The 22,438-nt window shown below is 34.8% G+C and overlaps 1 protein-coding gene and 1 long non-coding RNA gene across 5 annotated transcripts; one reads left to right on the top strand and one right to left on the bottom strand.

The window, feature by feature from the left end:
• Positions 1–7,977: 7,977 nt before the first annotated feature.
• LOC115725444 (uncharacterized) lies at positions 7,978–15,556 on the bottom strand. The gene is made up of 2 exons (XR_004013402.2): positions 15,414–15,556; positions 7,978–15,237 (listed from the first exon to the last, which is right to left on the bottom strand). It is a non-coding gene; the product is annotated as an uncharacterized LOC115725444 (long non-coding RNA).
• LOC115725443 (AP2/ERF and B3 domain-containing transcription factor At1g50680) lies at positions 15,382–21,548 on the top strand. 4 transcript variants are annotated; one of them, XM_030654962.2, is made up of 4 exons: positions 15,748–16,265; positions 16,652–16,741; positions 17,571–17,671; positions 20,176–21,548. In XM_030654962.2, the coding sequence occupies exon 4, from the start codon at positions 20,184–20,186 to the stop codon at positions 21,243–21,245; it is 1,062 nt and encodes a 353-aa protein (XP_030510822.1). In that variant the 5' UTR covers positions 15,748–16,265; positions 16,652–16,741; positions 17,571–17,671; positions 20,176–20,183; the 3' UTR covers positions 21,246–21,548. The 4 variants fall into 4 exon arrangements, with proteins under 4 accessions (XP_030510821.1, XP_030510823.1, XP_030510822.1 ...); XM_030654961.2 differs by having other exon boundaries at positions 15,382–17,380; XM_061117004.1 differs by having other exon boundaries at positions 15,749–16,265; positions 16,652–17,671.
• The last annotated feature ends 890 nt before the right edge of the window (positions 21,549–22,438 follow it).

Here is a 22,438-nt window from a genome sequence, read left to right as displayed (position 1 = left end):
TAATTAATCAATTATAATTCTAAAATTAGACTATGTCTTATTTATGAATTTTCACTAAGCAATGGCTTAATTGTGAAGAAAAGAGGTTTTATGATCAATTTGTTAATAAGGAGATTTTGTATGTTTCATTAATAAATTACATAAATGATAATTTTATTTGATAATTAATTATAATTATTAAATAAATAGTTTTGGCATTTATAGGATTGAATTGGAAAATATGGTATTATTGAAAAGAAGAATAAGTGATTAAAATAAAGTGGTAAAAATCTAACTAGAAATTGGTCCACTTTAAGTGTACGACCTAGAAGTTATTTTTGCCCAATATTTTAATCTTTTTTGATCCATATAATCTAATCCTAAGTCCTAGTTGAAACACTATAAAAGGAACATGACACTCTCACTCATCCAACTAATGTCATCTTGACTATTGCCTTCAACCTAGATGAGAGAGTTCCTTTCTTAGTGATTTCACCCCCTTCATTGTTCTTCACATTCGAAACCATAGTGAATGAGTGCCATGCCCATACATAGCAAGTCAAGTACTCAATCATAGTGAATAAGACGGTGGTAATCAAACCAGAAGGAGAGAAAGTGATTCAGGTGCAGATCTTGATAATGCTCTGCGACAGAAAGGAATCAAGGGCAAGAGATCTTAAACGGAAGGAGTCATATTATTCTGCTGCAATCAATGTAAGGTTTTCTTAAACCCTTATGTGTTTATTTCATTGTTTTAGAGAATTCATATTTAGGATATTAATTCAACATACTTGTTAGTAAATCTAGATCGTGGTAAAATATTCCCAAGAGTAGATTCCATAAACACTACATGTTCTTCTGTCTGGGTCTCTTCCAGTGCGGACCATTCTATAATCTTTTGCTTCATATTCTTGTGTGCCCAATCATTCTATCCTGGAGTAATGTTCCTTGAAGAAGTTTCTTCCAAATGTTGAATCCAACAGGGATCTCTCCAAGCAATACTGGGGGAGGACTCTCCTGTACCCTTACTATATTTGTTGGTGTAGGGTATTTACTGCTTGGTTTTGCCTTTCTTTTCCTTTCAATTTTCGTGATGGCTTAAGTAAATAAGTTTGTTGAAGAAATGATCATGGACCACAAAATGGAGCTGGCTAGAGAAGCAAGTGGCACAGAGATGAAAGTAGCAGCCAATCCATCTCAGTGTTAGATGGACCAATACAAAAATAAATTCTGTAATTATCTAATTTTGTAGTCTTATGAAGAGAAATGAGGTCTTCAGAGCATTCCCGACTTGTTTTAGAATTGGCTAGCATTGAAGGATGCATCACCTTATTCTTGCGTGGATGGCTTTAGCGTTTGGAGTTGGGGCCTTGTTGAATCCAAAGCTCATCTTCCACTTTATAGTTATTTAGCACGCTTGATTGCGGTAGTGGGGATAGCTCCGTTCTAACTCATCCCGTAGGTATACAGGCTGCTGGCAGGTTGGTATATTTTTTAGGTTCCATCTCTTGACGAAAGCCTATACTTCTATAAGCTGGATCCTAATCCAATGAGGAAGAACAAGATAGAGATCGACTTCTACTCCTTGAAGAAGCGGTCCAAGGTGGACAACCCAACTAGCTCATCCATGCATGCTTATGACGTCTGAGGCTACTGGTTTTTCACGACTAGGTTCCCTCTGAAGTGACATCCAACTCTTTTATTGGACTTTTAAGTTGCGGGTATGCAATGTATTTTTCTCGTCTATCTTTTCTTTAAACACCCTTCCTACTTTGATAATATCTAACCCAGACATTTCTCTTTAATCCTTCAAATGACCCTCCTTGCCCTGACTTGACGATCTTCTTAAATGAGAGGGTAAAGCTTTATCAGAGCATAAACCCCAAGTCTCTCGAAGTGGGGGACTTGGTGAATACGGAGAATCTTAGGCGAGTCAGCCTAATAGCTCTCAACAAGAGTGTAAACCCTCTCAATTCTCGTGGAATATATTATGACCCAAACAACATCAAGGAGGCCATTGATGAAATCATGGCGAACGAAGTGAAGAAGGCTGTAAAGACCGCTTAGCTTTATGGAAATTAGTAGATAATTAGGGTTTATTTATGAAACTTGCATATTAGTCTTGAATTATTTATTTACGATGATTTATTTGAATTCAGAATGCATTTTATATGTCATATATAGAATTTCATAATTTTGCATATTTTGTGCCAACAATATTGGAACGCGGTGTTTGGCTATTAGAATCACATCCTAGTATTATTAGTATAGCGAGGCAATTTAATTAGACATTGGGAATATCGAGAATAGTCAAGATTTTAGAATTGAGCAAAATACCCCTAAGTGATTTTTTGACTCTTTGGTTATGGGAAGGGCAAAATGGTCATTTTGCCTAAATGACATTTTGTCCTTTAGTGAACTTTTAATTGGGTTTTAATCTGATTTTATTAATTAAATTGGCTGAGATTAATTTTAATAAAACACATCTTTTATTTCATTTATTCAAAAATTGGAAAATTCTTGAAAAAAGAAGAACTCTCTATCTTTCAACTCTCTCTCTCTCTCTCTCTCTCTCTCTCTCTCTCTCTCTCTCTCTCTCTCTCTCTCTCTCTCTCTCTCTCTCTCTCTCTCTCTCTCTCTCTCTCTCTCTCTCTCTCTCTCTCTCTCAATTCCTAGGGCTGCTAGGGTTTGATGTTCTTCATCAATTCTAGTTTTTACAGCAAGGATTAAGTGTTCTTAAGCTCTAGGTAAGCTCTTGGCTTTATCCTCTTAAGTTTCTTGAATTTTAAGAAATTAGATTTTTGCATGTTTTGAGATTTTAGTTGCTGTAGTTTCTGTTAGTCTTTGAAATGTGTTTCTGTAGTTAGAATATGTTTAGATATATTGAATTAAGCATGTTTTCATGGCTGGTTTGTTGTTTGAGCAAGCTTTGAGTTTTAGAACTCAAGCTTGGCTCTTTAATGGTGATTTTCGATTCTGAGCTTGGGTAGTTGTGTTGTTGCTTGGAATATGTCTATTGGAGTATAATATGCAGGTCTGGAAGGTTTGGTAAGGATTGAAATCGATTTGGTTGAGTTTTGGAATTGTTTGGGATTTCTGGTATAAACTGGCTAACTGGTTTTACAGAACCTGTAAAATCGGTTACCCGGATTTGCTGCGGGTTCCCCGAAAAATTCATGTTGTCGATTCGTGTTAGTTTCAGAGCTTTGGTTGGTTAATTCCCTATTAGTTTAGGGTATTTTCATGTTAAGTTACAGAGATAGGGCTTTGGTTTAAAACCTAAGTCCTCGGTTGTGATTTAGCGTGTCGCTTATCCATGTTGTCTTCGATGTGATTTAGGAGCCTGTAATTTGCCGAGCAGTTGTTCCACTCAGGTTGACCAACACACCTGAATTCGAAATCAAGGTAAGATTAGTAAAATATCATGCATATGTTATTACATGTTTAGTATACATGTTTTTTATGTCTGTTAGAATACATTGATAGCAGTAATATTATACTTAGAGTTGTACTAATTACTGATAAATGTATGTTGGCTGAAATACCGATCGATGCTGTCACACTAATATGGCTAGAGTATGACTAGCATATTGAGTATAGGCTAACATTATGGTCGATAGTATTGTCGTATGAACGTTCTAGACTCAATACCGTGTGGGACACGGGCATAGGATTATGATCGGGTGTATGGGCCACAGGTTATAACCCGGAATATTTCTATGTTTTATGTTATGCTTTTATTACTGAGTCTGTCAACTCACAGTGCTATTTTCATGTGTAGGTCAGGACAAGGCTAAAGCTGAGGAGCCGTGAGAGCGAGCAGGTGAAGATTGTACATGTCGGGGCGGTTAGGCCTGGAGCATACGATCTTTGGGACATCAGGGCTTTTGCTGTATAGTCGCTAGGCGACAAAACTTTTATAAATGTATTTTGTAAACGGGATCCTAGAATTTTATAAATATGTTACTTTATGTTTTTAATTAAGCAAATTTTAATTAATCATCCTAGAATTTTATAAATATGTTACTTTATGTTTTTAATTAAGCAAATTTTAATTAATCACGATTTTTGATAACCTCGTTGATTAGCAATGAGCCGCACAGTATGTTAAAAATTACGCTAACATGCCTAAGTTAGTTAGGGTGTTACAAACGCCGTCAAAAAAGAAGCGATGGATGGAGGAGTGGGTGAGGAGGAATCCAGAACCCCTGCAAGAGGATGCAAAGCTGGAGGTTCGCTTTGCTGCCATCTTTCTAGATGGGGACACTCTGGGTGCTAGAACACCTAGAAGAGGTGTACTCCTTTTCACCTTGTCTATCCTCCTCATCTGAAAGTGCGAGTTAATGAGGCATGGGTGCTTTTTGACCTTTACTTTCTGGAATTAGACCATCTCAGTTACCCCGTTCCCAATATTTTCTTAGGATAGATGAAATAGTTGAGATTCCAAAGCACTTTATACTACTTCCTCAATTCATTAGGGATGACATATAACTATTTCCATAGGGAGATGTGAATTGCAACAATGTTGATGTTTAAACCTAGACCAGAGTCTTATGCTTTCTTGTTAACTTCTTTATGCATTTCTTGTTATTTCTGAGTTTCTAACCCTAGTCTTTATTTCTTTAGCACGGAAGCCCCACAGTTTGCAGATGGATATTCTAAACACTATCATCAAGAATGTGGACTCAAGGAGCGAGGAGGTGCAGAGGATTGCAGGGAAAAGGAAGAGCAAGGCTTCTGGCTCTAGGCCACGAACTAAGGAGGATGTGTCATTCACCAAAGTGGTGGAAGCTACTACTACAGTTGGTGCGCCGGCTAGTTCCGCCTCTCTTGCCATTTTTGCAGTTCCACTAAATTAAGTTCTACTATCCTTGGAAGCGCCAATCTTTGAACAATAGGTGATCCTAGTCGACAACAATGATGATACAAACGGGCTAGTATTCTCGCTGAAGAGGCCAAATGAGAATATTAAGAGGCTTAGAAAGAAGGCCAAGGTATAGGCAGTTCAAAAACCAACTGTCCAATAGCTGGCTAACCAACGAAAGGTGGAGAGGGAGAAAGCTCAACGACAGAAAGCCAAAAGGGAGGAGACTGAGAGGAACTCACAGAAGGGAAATGATTCTAGAATGCAAAAATCCAAGCTAACTATTACCCAACAGGTCATCCAAACATCATATAAGGGAAAGGTCCATCATTTTGTTGATCCTTTTGTAGATCCCTCTTTCCCCATCAGTCCCCTCCATCTGGATGATCAGTATTAGGCCGTGCAAAAAGAGATATCTCGGATATTTCTCAAGAGATATAAAGATGCCTCAAAAGAGACTAAGAAAACTATTAGCCTGATCGCCTAGAGGTGGAAAAGGGAAGTAGCAGCCAGAAGTCCAGATAGACTATGAGGGATACCGAGCCAAACTTAGAAATGACATGGCTCCTTTTGTTGTTGATCTTCTTCAATAGAAACGGGCTAACCAACGAAAGGTGGAGAGGGAGAAAGCTCAACGACAGAAAGCCAAAAGGGAGGAGACTGAGAGGAACTCACAGAAGGGAAATGATTCTAGAATGCAAAAATCCAAGTTAACTATTACCCAACAGGTCATCCAAACATCATATAAGGGAAAGGTCCATCATTCTGTTGATCCTTTTGTAGATCCCTCTTTCCCCATCAGTCCCCTCCATCTGGATGATCAGTATTAGGCCGTGCAAAAAGAGATATCTCGGATATTTCTCAAGAGATATAAAGATGCCTCAAAAGAGACTAAAAAAACTATTGGCCTGATCGCCTAGAGGTGGAAAAGGGAAGTATCAGCCAGAAGTCCAGATAGACTATGAGGGATACCGAGCCAAACTTAGAAATGACATGGCTCCTTTTGTTGTTGATCTTCTTCAATAGACGGCTATTACGTTCAGTCAATTGACAGCGGATCAATGGGTCACTACTGCTAATGAGAACTCTATGTTCTTAGCCACTCCCTCTGCCATCAAATCGCTGGGGTAAGTATTCCCATTTAACTTATTAATTTCACACCGTATTGTAGACAACTTATTAGTCTCACTGACTTTATTCTTTCCATTTCCCAAGGACCCTCCATGCTGAACGTTGTGCAGATGCTGCCACCAAGACGACCCTAAAGCTAGAAAGTCTTAGGGCTGAGTATGAGGCAACCAACAATAAGAAGATGGATGCCATGGACAACTTGGAAAATGCCAAGGTTGAGCTGGAGCGGACCAAGAAAAAGATGAAAGGCCTTATTGACCAACAAGTTAAGGCTATACTGGATGTAGAGGTTCAAGAGGCTATTGTGGATTTTGAAGAGGACTACCGCAAACTGGAAAAGAAGGTTGATGACTTGTAGACAAACATTAGCCATGTCATAGGCCATATCTGAAAAATTGGAGAGAGGGGAGAAGGAGCTCCAAGAAAAGCTCAAAAATGTAGAGGATAAGCTGAAGGAGGCCATAGGCAAAGTGACTGAGCTCACCAAAGAGCTTGGGGAAAAATAGGGTTAGATCTATGTCTTGGAGAAATATTTAAAACTAATGACTGACGTCGGGAATGTCTCAATAGCTACTGAGAATGATCTAAAAACACAGCTAGAAGGGGCCAGTACAAAGGCAGCGGAGACTATGTCCAAACTGGCGAAGGCTAATGCTAAACTAGTGGAGGCCTAGAGGCAGGCCTAAGAGCAAATTGTGAAGGCAGAGAAAAAGAGAGTGAGGGGCTTATGGGATGCCTTCATTACTTCCCTTTACGCGCTCGGGAAAAGGGACATGTCTCCTTGAAGGTGAGGGGCTTAGCGAGGGGGAAGCACTCTTTTGCCAAATATTTTTGGTCTGGGAGAGAAGGGAAACACTCGCCAAAGATAAGATAGGAGATTCAATTTTTGAAGAGGAGGAAGTGGAAGAATCACCGCCAACACGGAATTAACCACCCAGCTAAAGAGTTACCTCTTGATCTCCTAGATGAAGAGTTGAGCACAGTGCTTTTGGCTGAAGCCTTAACTAATGAGATTCCATCTCAGGTGCCATCTTCCTAAATTGATGTGGAGGCCCAGCCTTAGTTTTCCAACTATTGTAGTTATCCTTTTTTATTTTTCCTTTATTTTTAACCGCATCCTCTTTTTTATGTATATTTTTTACATTTGGGTAACAAGGGTTCCCCTATTTTATATTGCGAGGACACTTGATTATGCTTTTAACGCGAGACTCTTATGTTTGTAATTATTTTAGCAATTTCTTTTGACTGTCTATGAGGACTAAATTGCTTTTTAATTACTATAAAATCTTAGCAACTGATTCATCAAGTGCTGCGACTTGTGAATTTTTTGCTAAGAGAATTTACTTTTGGATACCCTGGGCTCCATTTCTAATGGCTTGAACCTTAGGGTTTCATTTCTGTGCTTTGTATTTTGATTTAAGTTTTTATTAATTTTTTTATTTCCAAGTTTCCTGCAGTCCTGGTTCCAAAGACTTGGGCCTTGGGATTTCAACAATTTTAATTTTAACCTGTCCATTTTTAAAGATGGGAAACTTATGAAAGCGACTTACTCCTGGTTCCCTAAGGTTCCGGTTCCAATGGCCTGGACCTTTTGGACTTCAACTTTTTAAAGATGGAAAGCTTATGAAAGCAACTTACTCTTGATTCCATGGGGTTTCAGTTCTAATGGTCTGAACATTTTGGACTTTAGTTGGTTTTTTTTTCCAATGTTTTTATTTTTTTGTTATTTTAGAAGCTTGGACTTCCTTTAATTTTTCAACTTGATGCAACTAGTGGTTTAATTATCTGTGGTAAGAAATAACTTGCTCCCAGTTTCCTGAGGTTCTGTTTCCAAAGGCATGGACCTTGGACTTCAGTATACCTTAAATCATACCAAGCAAATTTTTAGAGGTACATGGCTGTACATAATACCCTCCAAGTGAGATCCTGGGTTCCTGGTCACTTGTTAGAAACACACATAAAGATTTAAAAATAATTCATGTTTTTCTTCATTTTTCTCTATAATTGTTACAACATTGTCTTTGCCCTGGGGAGTTACTAGAGGCTTACATTTCTTGAAAAGGAAAAGAGAAATAAAACGTGTAAGGTGAAACAAGATCCAGCTACCCCCATTTACTAATAGTACTGGCGTAGGTGGTCCGCATTCCAAGCTCGTGGAATCTTAGATTCATCATGGGTTTTTAACTGCTATGTTCAGTCATCTTGTGCTAGATCTCATATGGTTCTTACCAGTTGGGTCGCCCCACTTCCAACTCTTGAGATGCCTAAACCCTTCTTAAATCAAGATCTCCGACGTCAAACCTCTGGCTTATGATCTTCGAGCTAAAGTGTTAGGAAATTTTGCCTTAATACATTTTCAGTTAAACTTGTGACTGCTCCTGAAGTTCTTCGATTAAATCTAGTCATTCTTGAAGTAAAGTGTGGTTCCAGGTAGGGTCATAAGTTTCTTGCATATTGGAATGACGAACTCACAACCATATGCCATAGAGTATGGAGTATGCCCCATTGAAGTTCTTTTAGTTGTTCGGTATGCCTAAATAACTCTGGGAAGTTCTTCCAGCCAATGCACTTGGCAGGCTTGCAATTCTTCTTCAATGTGTTTTTTAGGATCTTTTCGATGACCTCCACTTGTCTGTTTGATTGTGGCCTGGCCACAGTCGAAAAGCTTTTGATAATTTCATGTTTAGTACAAAAATTGGTGAAGTGATCACTATCAAACTGCTTATTGTTATCGGACACGATCTTATGTGGAAGGCCAAAATGACATATGGTGTTCTTGATTACAATCCAAAGCCTTCTTAGAGGTGACCGTGTTCATTGATTTCACTTCTACACACTTGGTGAAGTAGTCAACGACAACTATAGGGTATTTAACTCATCCTTTCCCAGTTTGAAGAGACCCTACTAAGTTAATCCCTCATACCACAAAAGGCCATGGGCTACTAATGAGTGCTATTTCAGTAGGTGGAGCCTAAGGGACCTTGGTGTAACAATTACATTGCTCTCATTTTTGGAGGTAGTCAATGCAATCTTTTTCATCATGGGCCAGAAACACCCTCGCCGGATGATCTTCTTGGATAGACTTATTCTAGACGTGTGATCTCCACAAACTCTATCGTGTATCTCGTGGATAACCACGCTGATCTTGGTCCTGGCTATGCACCATAGGTATGGTACAAACAACCCTCTTATGTATAATTTTTTTCTAGGATTACGTAGATGGGAGCTTGATATTGGATTTTTCTCGCAGCTTCTCTATCTATCAAGAGCTCTTCGGAACTTAAGAACTTGTAGATTGGGCCTATCCAATAGTTGGGGTGGTAATTGACGTTTACCCCAGCATCTGGGTACTTAGTACAATGAGACGAGCTATGGGGACCAATTTATGTTCCTCTATTTCTATATCTATTGCTAACTTAGCCAACATGTCCTCAAAGGCATTATGATCCCTGGAGACCTACTGGATAGTATATGTTTTAAAATTCTAGAGCAGTTATCGAGCTTTGGAGACATAAGTAGCCATCTTTTCTCCCTTAGTTTGATACTCCCCTAATATTTGGTTCACCACTAACTGGGAGTTGCTGTAAACTTCAATGTTTTCAGCACTGACTTCCTTAGCTAGATGCAAACTAGTAATCACTGTTTCATGCTCTGCTTCGTTATTGGAGGCGATGAACTTGAATTGGAGGGCACTTTTGAGCCCTTGCAGTGAGATTTGAATTATTCTTGCTCTGAAACCTTTCTTGTTAAAGGCTCTACCGATATAGATTTTCTAAATCACCAGTCCTGGAACTAGTTCTTTTGGATCGTCGTTGATTCCGATGCATTCCACAATGAAATCAATGAGGGCTTGACCCTTGATGGATATTCTTAGCTGGTACTGAATATAAAATTGACTGAGCTCTATGGCCCACTTAAGCAGTCTTCCTAAGGATTCTAGCTGCTTCAAGACTTGGCGGAGAGGGTGGTTCCTGAGTACCTTAATGGCATGGGCCTAGAAGTACGGTCTTAACTTCCTTTAGGCTATCACTAAACAGTAGGAAAGCTTTTTTATCATAGGATACTTGGACTCTACGCCAAATAATCTCTCAATTACGTAATAAATTTGAAGTTACCCTTCATTTTTCTTGCACTAATGCCAACTAATGACTTGATCTGACATGACCAAATATAGGTACAATGACTTTTTCCCTCAACTGGCTTCAACAAAATGGGAGCCCTAGACAAATGCTCTTTTAATCTTTAGAAGGCTTTTTCACACTCACTGGTCCATTTGAATGTTTTGCTTCCGCGTAAGATCTTGAGAAATGGAATGCATTATCTGTTTCTTTAGACAAAAATCTACTGAGAGATGCAATCCTCCTGGTTAAGCTGCCTACATCTTCATGCTTTCTTAGGAAGGGCATATCTAGGAGAGCCCGCATCTTCTCTGGGTTTGCTTTGATTCCTCAAAAGTTGACAATGAAGCCTAGGAATTTCCTTAAGGAGACTTTAAAGGTACATTTTTCTGGATTCAGCTTTATACTATACTTTTAGATTATCGAGAAGGCCTCTAACAAATCATTATTGTGCTCCCCAGTAGTCTTGGACTTTACTAACATGTTGTCCTCATAAAGTTCCATATTCTTCCCCAAAATATCTTTCAACATTTTATTACCAAACACTGATAGGTAGTTCCGGCATTTTTGAGCCCAAAGAGCATTACAAGGTAGCAGTACACACCTTTGTTTGTTTGAAAGCTGGTTTACTCTTGTCCTGCTACATGAATTTTTATCTGATTGTAGTTGGAGTATGGGTCCATAATACTGTGGAGTTCATACCCAGAGGTAGTGTTTAACATTTAGTCTATTCGCAGAAGCAGAAAGCAATCCTTCAGACATGCCTTATTTAATTTTGTGAAGTCAATGCACATTCTCAATGTCCTATTTTTCTTAGGGACCAGAACTAGATAGCAAGACAAACTGGTTATACAGTTTCCCTGAGGAAATTTATCGAGGTTAACTTGTTGACTTTTGCCTTCACATTTTTTGAGCGCACCTGATCAAGTGGTATCCACTTTCATTTTCCTGGTTGGGTTGGCATCTGAATCTATGTTCAAGGCATGACAGATTATATGGGGACTGATACATGTCATATATGCATGGCTCCACACCAGGATGTCTTGGTTTTGCTTCACTGTGGACATAATTTGTTCTTTTATTGTTGGGGGCAGAATTCGTCTCACTTTAATGACTTTGTGGGGTCTGCTTCACTATTACATACTTATTCTACATCCCCCAATGGTTCTATCATTATTTCCACCCCTATAGGGGGTCTGATTTATCTTTTTCCCGGGCTGTCCCTGGTGCTAGCTAGGCAAGTGCTCTAGGAATTGTCTCTTCCATATTTTATGAGGGAGATGAACATGCTTGACATCTTCTTCTATGAATATGATTGGAAAGTTCAAAATTTATGGCCTCTATGCTGGTGTTTTCACTAGAGCACACACTTCCCCATCCTATTCGAGTTCATTGAGATACCTCTTCTGGGAATTGTTAGTACTTCTGGCGATATGTGGACCTCTGGAAATAGTCACACGTGTCCATCTACCGGGGTGGAGCAACACTTAGAGGTTAGGGATTCCCTGGTCTAGAAGCTTGTATGTTTTTGAGTGCTTGTACATTTGGGACCCCCTGAGGGGCCTAAACTCCCCGATCTTGTTAGTAAACTGCTCCTTGAGGAGGGTTTATGGCTCTATGTTGTCTGGGAATGACCAGTTTTCCTTGGGCTACCCTTTGTCTTATTCATAAGATTAGGATTCTCACCCACTCGTGGAGGCACCCATTCTTTATGAGATTCTCGATCTCATCCTTTAAGTAATCGCATTCATTCATAGTATTTCAAATGTTATTATGATACTCACACCTTTTACTAGGATCAGTTTTATGCTTGCCTCCATTATACATCAGAGGGGGCTTTCTGTAATGAATCGTGTTGCACATGGTTTTATAGAAATTATCTCAAGTGTCGATCCAATTTGTATACTCAGAATATTGGGCCTCATATCTCTTTCTTCCTTTCTTCATAGCTTCACTCAGACTTTGAATTTTTCCACTTCTCTTGCTTCGAGACTAGCTTACACCTGATTCTGAAACTTTCTCTTATTGGTTCATCTGGATCTACCTAGAAGCCAACTACATCTGATCAGTGCCACTCTAAAGCCAGAGAAACTTGTCTGTGGAAGCACATACCCTGAGGTAGTGGGTCCATAGATGGTCGGAGTTGTGTACTAAGTTTTAGGAGGTAGAATAGATAGAACCAGGAGTTGTGGTGCAAATACTAACATTGATTGAGGGTACTAGAGCCACCCCTAAAGACTCGAGTGTAAGACTCTTCCAGACTGATAAAACCTTGGCCTATTGCCAAAAAATCAATAGAGTGTCATACCTTTATCTTTGCATTTCATTCCAAAATAGGGAACCTACCAAAATCCCCGACTATAGGGTCACTAACTTCATGTCATCATTAAATTTAGTCTCGACTGTTGCCTCCATCATCTTCTATTTTTAGCCAAATTTCTGGTGGAATAGTCTAGTTTTTCTCAAAAATAATCTTTTGGAGATCCCTATACTCTTAACTTTCTCTGAAAGGTGCTTCTTATAGTTCAAAGGTGGGAGTGCAAACTATTTTCTTGTTCTCATCCAATTTTGCATTAAGACTAATAAGGAAAATAGTGTAGAAATCTATCATGTTGACTACATGTGTTCCTAATGGATAAATAAAGATGTGCCTATTGCTGTGATTCTTTTCCTATTCATACCAAAGGATTTTTTTCCACTCTTCTAGAGGAGCGTACATAGACAAAATGTCCATTTGAATTTTGTAGGCATGCTTAATTTGTTCTTGTTTGAGAAAAGACTGTATAGCAGTGTGAAGAGGCATAGTTTGGACTTTGACAATAATCGTATAGATGCATGTTAAGTACCAAAAAAGATGGGCTATGGATTTTGGAGTGAAAAATTTAGTCCGGAGGGGTACCAGATTGGCAAAAGGATACTTTGGGTGAATTAAAAAATCATGTTGAAAATGGGGTCCAAGTTTAGAGAGAATGGTTGTGAGTATAAACAGCCATGTGAGAGGCCCTTTCATTTCCTGACTTTTTGGATTTGGAAAGGATGATCTTTGCATCTCAAGGAAATGAGCGATTCTTTTGTGATGATGATCGATGATGATGCCATTATATATATGGAATGGTATGAGAAGATTTTTAGATGATAATCTAATGCGCATGCCATGGAGAATTGGTCTATAGAAATTAAAGGTACCTCCAAAAGTGAAACATTTTATTTGGAAGATATGCCACTCATGGATTCTAACTAATGTTGAACTCAATAAACGAAAGTTGAGGGTGACACCTGATTCTGATCTGTGCTCAAGGAAACACAAAGAAGGAATCTTTAATACTCTCTGGGGTGCTCAGTCAATAAGGAACTATGGAAACTTAATGGGCTAAAAGGTGATATAATGTCTTGTGCTCAAACTGATATACTCTCATTTGATAGAGATTATCTCACCTTTGGGACCCAAATAAATTTAATTTTTTTTTTCTACTGGTTTCATAGTATTTATGGTCTATATGTAATAGCATGAAACATGGGGGTGTAAGCCGAGAGGGAGGGATGTTCTAGATTGGTTTGAAAATAATTTGAATGAGTTTCAGGCACCAAAAGATAAACATGTCCATAAAGAACAGTGACAAAATATACGTTGGCAACCACCCATTGAAGGGTGTTACAAAGTGAATGTTGATGCCAGTTTAAAAAATGAAACTCCGATAGGAGGGATAGGCTCGGTAGTACCTAATGCACATGGTAGTATTATTTTTGCTGCATCAAAATTTATTCAGGATGATTTATTGCTAGTCACAACTGAGCTCCTTACGATTTGGGAAGGCTTACAGATTGGCATTCAATGACAACTCCCTCACTTTACTACTGAATCGAATTGTAGAGAAGCAATTAGCTTAATGCAGGGAGAAGATGGGGGTTGTCATGATGTGGATGTTATTCTACAGGAAATTCAACGTTGATGAATCATGCTTGGATTGTCTTTTGTGTATCGTGAGGCCAATATGATGGCTCATATTTTAGCAAATTATGCTTTGATTAACAAAATTAGTACCATGTGAATTGGGGTTGTTCTCCCTCGTGTCATTTATGCTATATAAAGGTTGTATGGCCTTATCCTTTTGTAAGAATGTTTCAGTGAATGAATTACCTTTCAAAAAAAAAGATATAACATGTTATCCTTAAAATATCTCCAATAGAGTGTTAAACAGTGTATTGTGATATTTTACCACACTTAAAATTAATACAATTCTAATGGTATTCTAAAAAATGTACCAAATTTGTAACATGCTGCTAACAATTGTACCAAATTTAACACAAGATATAACATTTACTAAATTTGGCCCACAATAAATGCCACTTTTTGATTTACTATTATGACATGAATTATTATGATATATTAACTTTTAAAAACTTTACATAAATTATTTACCTTATTACCATTATTTATACAATAAAAAGATAAAAAAAAATGTATTCTCAATTGCTCATCAATAATAATTAATATTTTTTTTACTTATTTTACATATTGTGTATTGAAGTATAATTGTAAATAGTGGGCTAAATATAACACAATCTCATTTGTTGTCTCAAATTTAACACAAATTTTATAGGGATTTCTATATCATATACTAAAATTTTCTACTTTTTTTCTTTTTTATTGTGGGACAGAATTTTTTTCAAAAATATTGTGTACTGTGTTAAGTTTTCAGTTGTTCAAGGATTATTTTTTAGTTGTTCTACTTTTGTTTTTAATTGTTTTATTTTATTGTTTTACGGTTATTTTATAAAAAGACAGTATTATTATAAGAATTTTCATGTAGCAATAAAATTGTAAATTTTTACTCAAAATCTAATATTTTTTTATAAAAATCCCAATTTAAAATCTCTTATATGAAAAATATTAAATGCCCAACACAACTACATAAATGTGTTTACAATTTAATATTAATTAAATCTCACAAAATTTAATTTAAAAACTATACTATAAAAAATTGCAACTACTACCTATTAATAATGGTGTACATTTTTTTCAAAAAAAAAAAATAAATAAATAATGGTGTACATTTATACTTGTGTAAGTACTAGCAGTCTATCACCATTATGTTATCATCATTTTCTTTCTTTCTTTTCTTTGGTTGATGGATGAGCTTTCTTCTACACAAATACATATTCTAAAATTCAACAACTAAATAAAGGAACATAATAAAAACATTAGAAAAAAAATGATTGAAATGAAAATGAGAGGCTCAAATTTTTGGGAGTACAAAAAGAAGGAGCATGCATATATAAAAGGTGGGTTTCTCTTATTTATTGTTTGTTCTTTTTCTTACCTTGAAATTTCTCTTTCTTCATATGTTTGTGACTTTATACCTACTATCTCTTTATTTCATGAACTTAGTCCTCTCCCATCATCTCCACACACTTGCCTCTTCCTCTTCTTCTTCTTCTTCTTCTTTTTCTTCTAGCTAGGTCTTTTTTCTGAAGAAAAACAAAATATTGATCTTGCAAACCAGTCATGAAATCATTACTATATGTAAATTTATCTATAGAGGGAGATGGGTGGAAGAGGAAAAAGAAAAAGAGATTTAATATAGACTATATATTATATGTAGTGGTAATTTATGGGATAATATAGACTATATATTATATATATATATAATATAGTTTGTTTTAGTTGTGGGGGTGGTTCTGAAATTACCAAAAAAAAACCCTAGATCCTAATGAGAAGGTTGGGGTTTATGGTAGATGTATGTAGCTATAGCTGTAGAGATTCAATTCTAATTAAGGTACTTAGCTATAGGAAGCTAGAAAAGGGTGGGTGTGCGTTGAAAAACTAACATGTTTTTACCATAAATAGTGTCATTTCTGGGTACAATCTCATCATTTCTCAGATCTGATGAATATATATAGTATATATTTTCTCCACTATCATCATCATCATCATATAGATCCATTCCACATCTTTCTGGGATTAATTAGATAGATCTTGTTGTATATGTATGTAGTGTTTTGTATACATACACATATTACAATATAGATAAGCAAAAACAAGTAAAGGGTTTGGATTAGAAGGGGATATAATAATCTATATATATCTATATATAAAAGATGAGATAATATACAAACTGACAGAAGAGAGTGAGCACACACTGACAATTGTATGAGTGCATACCTTGTTGACGGTTTGTGCTCACTTCTCTATCTGTCAGCTTATTGCACTTTTATATTCTCTCTTTGCCCTTTCTAATTAATTTGCTATATATATAAATATTTATTCATTACTTCTTCTTCTTCTCTAGACTTTTTTTTTCTTACTTTTATAATGTATGTATAGTAGTATATGTATATATATGTTCTTAGCTAGCTCTTCTTCTTTTTTCTTTTTTGTTTTTTGTTCATATTATATAAATATTTGACTGAATATGGATCTGTGTGTTTTCTTCTTTCTATTTCTATTGGCTATATAGCTTTAAGATCAGTAGTTTTCAACACCTTTATCTCACAATAAATTTTTGGTTGGTTTCAGTCAAATATTGTCTCTTTAATTTCTATTTGTTTTTGTTGATAGAAATATAAAAAACAAAAGAAGAAAAACAAGTACTGAATTGGCTTTAATGGCGGCTGCTGCTCCTTTAGAGAGAGATAATATATCAATGTGGTGATAGTCTAGTCTGATGACACATATTTCATTGATCATATCCTTTTGACACATCACCCCCTTATATATATATATGATCTTATCTCTATAACTTTATCTTTCCTTTTATTTTCTTCACACACATCAATGCCAGAATTTATTAGATTTTCTTTTTTAATGTTTGCACATGATATGATTTTTCAACAGAAAATATAGTTAATTTTGTGCTTTCCATAAATAATGAACAAATTATTAATAGCATCTTTTCATTATTTTGTTTGTGCTAAAGTATATTTCATGTGATTGAACCTAGTTGGAGAATCTGTATAATTTGTTTTTGAAAGATTGAAAAACTTTCATAAATTTCTAATAAAATGTTTAGTGGAGTATTTAATTTATTAATATGAAGTAAATTAATAATTATTTTGAATATTTCTATATATACATAAAAAGAAAAAAAAAAAAGCGTGACTTTTCATGGTCCTTCCTTTGTTGAAGATATAAATAATATGATGGATTAGCCAGGTACATTAAAGGTACGCCTGGCACTGTTATTTATTTAACGGAAAAAACCCTTAATTTATTCTTCACTTAATTCTCAAAATCGCTTAAAAAGGAAAAACTTCTTCTCTCTTTTCTTCTTCTCCATGCAAAGATAAGGTAAATAAAACAGTTTTTTTTTGTGTTTTTATTTTTCAATAAAAAGATCTTTCCGTTGTTAATTAATGAGCTATTTAGATATGGGGCTTTTGATTTTTTTTTTTTTTTGTTGGTCTATATATATATTTGATGGTGAAGATTCTATTTCATGGTAATAATGATTTTTTTTTTCTGGGTTTCCTTTTCTTAGGTGGGTCAACGATCATAATGATAAAGATGGAAACTTTTGTTAGTTTCCTATTCTGGGTCGCAATGAAAAAGCTCGTCAAAGAAGAAAATTACCTTATGGAGGTATGCGATTAATTGCTCATCACCTTGTTTTTCTTTTCAAATTTTTGATTCTCTTTCTTTATTTGGGTAAATAGTAATTTAATTATTTTTTGATTTCCTTTTTTCTTTGTTGCTTGGAACACGAAATAGATTATACCCCATATATATAATACATATATGTAAACATTTTCTTATATATATATATGATATATGAGTGTCTGCTGTTTTCACTACATTGCTTGTTAGTGTTTTGGGAGGCAACGTTGAAAATATTTTCTGCTTCTAAAATTTGCAGCAGGTTAGATATTCAAGTTCTATACAATTTTGGGTTCTTCTATTTCGATCTTCTGATTTTATGTGTGGTCTATTATTACTTTTGATGCATGTTTTAAGTGTGTATGTATAGTATAATACTTGTTAATTATTTCTTTTTTTTCCAGATTTGATTTGCATAAAATTTCACTATTTCAATCTACTGTAATGTATATGTACTGAAACGAATATTAATTGGTATTAAATTTGATTTGTTGTGTTTGTGCAGTAATTTGTTGAATATATAATTAATAGAAAACTGAGTAATTCCGTGCAAGAAATTGATTGTATGTTTCGTTATATATATTTCCCTCTTTTTCTTTGAAGATGTGTAAAAATAACTCTATATGTATGTACAATATATATTAATTGTATGTATGTTAAATATATTATTTGTCTTGTGTTGTAATTGAACTCAAATTATTTCACAAGTAATCACTCACTCCTTTTACTTGAATTCTTTTGAACATTCTTAATTTATTTGATTTTAGTTCATCATATACAGTGATTTTTCTCTGTTGGATTATTAACCCCCTTCACAATAAAGTATGGAGTATGGAGTTGTGTTTTTCTTTTCTTTTTTTTTTTTTTCCATTTTTTTTGGTGCAGCTATAGTAAATTTTTAATTCCTCTCATGAGTGTTAGCGTTTTTAATTTTTTTTTTCTAGAATGATAATCTAGCTATTTTTTTTGGTGAATAATTGATTATTTATTCAATAACTTTCGGCCATTACAATAGATTTTAAGACACGAGAAGCATTGAGCTCACTAAAATTATAGTCCGACATAAAACAAGATTCTAGCAACACAATGAGCGGCCTTATCATTTAACAAAAGACAAACACACATTATTAGCAACACAATGAACGGTCTTATTTGATAATCTAGCTATATTTTAATATTGTTTAATTGTATTGTATTGTTTAATCTTGATCAGTTCTTTTACTATAGAAGTACTAATGCATAACTCACGAGATCATGAGATCTCAGTACTAGTTTTAATTTACATTTACACACACAGACACTTCTATGTATAAAATTTTTGTTAAATTAACTTTTGTTTATGATTGGCTGCTTGGAAACAAATTACATGCTCTTTTAATCTTGCTTTGTAATTATATAATTTGGTTTATTATTATTTGTATGCGGATGATACAGTTTGCATAGTCTTTCTTTCAGGAATTACCTAATTGTATGTATATTATCATTGTGAGTAGTGTTAATTTCTCAATAATGAAGTACTGGACTGATTGTATGCCAAAGGATTATAAACCTATATATATATATATAAATTATGCATTATTTTCTGCAAAAGATTTTGTTTGGAAAGGGTTTTGATTGTTTCTAGAATGATTATCTCTTGTTACTGTTTTTCTTTTCCCTGCTTTTTGTTTTTGGTTTTAGAGAGATAATCAGTAATATATTCGAAACTTTTTTATGGTTTAAAAGCTTTATAGGGGTTTCTTTATTCCATAACTTGAAGTTATTAAAATATAATAGGGTATTTTTAGTTTATTTGGAACTTAGAAGTCTAATCATAATAATAAAAAATTTGAATGTTATATTAATTATCTTTTTGTATGTATACTACCTACCATAAAAATTTAAAAATAATCACAACCTCTATTTTTCATTAGATTTTATTATAGATGCACTTGATGTGCTACAATAATCCATGTTTTTCGATTAATTGTTTAAATAATTTTGAATTTTAGCATTTTGAAGCGTTTTATTCTTGTGGAAAATGGATTAATATACTATATGAAAGGAAAGTCGATCTTTGTTTGTCTATGTATAATTGGTTTTTGAGATACTTGTTTGATATTCAATTAAGATGCTTAATTTAATTGTGTATATTCCAATTGCATGAATATTATTAATCTTGGTTTATGCAAGGATATATACTGTTTCGTTATATAAAATATTTATTTCTTCTGATTTTCGTAATTGGTTTTCATTTCTTGTGTAATCTAATTTTCATAAGTGCATCTGATATGATCCTTTTCTCACTTAATGGTAACATTATAACATTTATATATCTTTTGGATTGATGAGCATTGTGTAATAACTTGATCAAACTATAAATGTAGATTATCAATTATATGCCAAACTTAATGACTCATGTTTCATCTGTGTTTCAGTTCCGTTTAATTTGTTGTTGATTCGTTTCTTTAGTCTAATATTGGGCTATTTCATTTTGAATTTATGCATAGGTATCAGCATGGAAGATGTCATGTCGAGCATTGTTTTAAATGGAGGGTTGAATGTGATACCGGAAGCAGCTAATTCCAATGGCAGCGTGCACTCGCTCACTCCAAGCAAGCGTGCAAAGACTGGTTCCTCGGCAAAATACAAAGGGACGGTGAAGCAGCAAAATGGGCACTGGGGTGCCCAGATATACGCTAATCACCAGCGCATTTGGCTTGGGACTTTCAAGTTGGAGGAGGATGCTGCTATGGCCTATGACAGTGCGGCAATCAGGCTGCGGTGCGGGGATTCACACAGGAACTTTCCTTGGACTAAAGCTACTGTTGAAGAGCCAAAGTTCCAAAGTCATTACACCACAGAAAATTTGCTAAACATGATCAAAGATGGCTCTTATCAAGCCAAATTCGAAGACTTTCTAAGGAATACTTGCTTAGAAAATTCTGAGAAAGCTGCTTCTCTCGGCTTATTAGGTAATGCTAACATAGGTGGATTGTTGTTTAAGCAACTTCTTTTCCAAAAGGAGCTCACACCGAGCGATGTAGGCAAGCTGAACAGGCTTGTGATTCCCAAGAAATACGCCATCAAGTATTTGCCTCATATTTCTGAAGAGGACTCAGAGGAGAAGGAAAGTCTCGGTGATGGGACGGTTGATGACATGGAGGTGGTGTTCCATGACCATTCAATGAGGTCATGGAAGTTTCGGTATTGTTACTGGAGGAGCAGCCAGAGCTATGTCTTCACTAGGGGTTGGAGTCGGTTTGTCAAGGAAAAAAAGCTCAAGGCAAATGACACCATTGCCTTCTACTTATGTGAGCAGAGAAATGTTTTGAATGAGAAGGATGCTTTTGCTATGATCGAAGTGGTTGAAGATAACGACAGATTATTGATCAACGGTGCAGCGAAACATTCCTGTCTTCGATTGAATTTCGACAAGTGTTGTAAACAAGTTGAAGTTGACAAGGAAGGGGATGGCGAAGTGGCCATGGAAGAAGTCGGCAATGAAATTCCGAAGGCGGCTGCTGCTGCTGCTGCTGCCAATTCAGGTTTTAGGCTATTTGGAGTGCAAATAGTATGATCTGCTGATTGAAGTTTTTCTTAGCACTTTTTGGGCACATATCTAAGCTAGTTAGTTCTAATTTTAGTTAGTTTAAAGTTGAGAATTCGGATTTTGAGGCTATATTATCTAGTAATTAAGGGGTAATATTTTGTTATCTGCTATTCTAATAATCTTGTTTTTGTTCATATTTGGCTTGTAGTCTTAATTGCACTACAATTTTGAGCAGCCAATTATGCATACATAATTATATATACAGGGCTCTAGTCTACTTGTTAATGTTAGTGGCAGACCAACATAAAAAGGAGTTGTTTTTTTCTATTATTATTAATTGTTAATGTTGTAACTATTTGTCGTCCTATTATAAGTAGTACCGTTCACAAAATATCTGATTTAATTTAATCTACAAAATATGGACATCTACATTTGTGAGAATTAGATTGAAAAATTTAAATACTTGTGCGGATTGGATATTGTTTAACCTCAAAAAAATAACATTTTTTTTGAGATAAATTATATATATATTTTTTAAAAATGAGAATATAAAATATATATTGATTTCTAATAATATTAATTTTTATTTGCATATACACATAAATTTAAGGAATAATTATATAAGGCACTATTTTTTGTAAAATATTTATATTTTTACGTTCAAAGAATGTTTTTTTTTTTTTTTTACATTTTTATAGTTTTCTAAAAAATAACACGAAAACAACCTAAAATCAACAAAAAAAACAACATTAAAGTAACATGAAAATAACATCAAAATAAGAATAAAAAATAACATACAAATAACAAAAAATTAACAACAAATGAATAAAATTTCCACATAAAAGGACTGTATTTTATGTAAATAAAATTAAAAAAATCGTAAAAATATTTAAAATTCCGTGAAACCGTATTTTTGTTGTTTTTGAGCATTTGTGAAATTAACCCTAAATTTAAATATGTATTTATACTTGTTTATTTATTTTAATAATGGATACATATACAATTTAGTGTAAATCTAAAGATGAGTAGATATATGTATATTAATTTGATTTGTATATAAATAGAGATGAAAATAAATTATTATTGGAGATTAAAAAATAATAGTCTTTTTTTAATTTTTTTCTATGAAATATTAAATAATTTATCGTTAAAAAAAAATAACTGATCTAATCCGTACTATTGCGAATTGGATTAGATTGGATTTAAACTGTTACGCGAAT

The sequence above is a fragment of the Cannabis sativa genome, chromosome 6 (genome assembly GCF_029168945.1).
Source record: "Cannabis sativa cultivar Pink pepper isolate KNU-18-1 chromosome 6, ASM2916894v1, whole genome shotgun sequence".
NCBI classification, from domain to species: domain Eukaryota; kingdom Viridiplantae; phylum Streptophyta; class Magnoliopsida; order Rosales; family Cannabaceae; genus Cannabis; species Cannabis sativa.
This window is presented reverse-complemented; position numbering and strand designations above follow the sequence as displayed.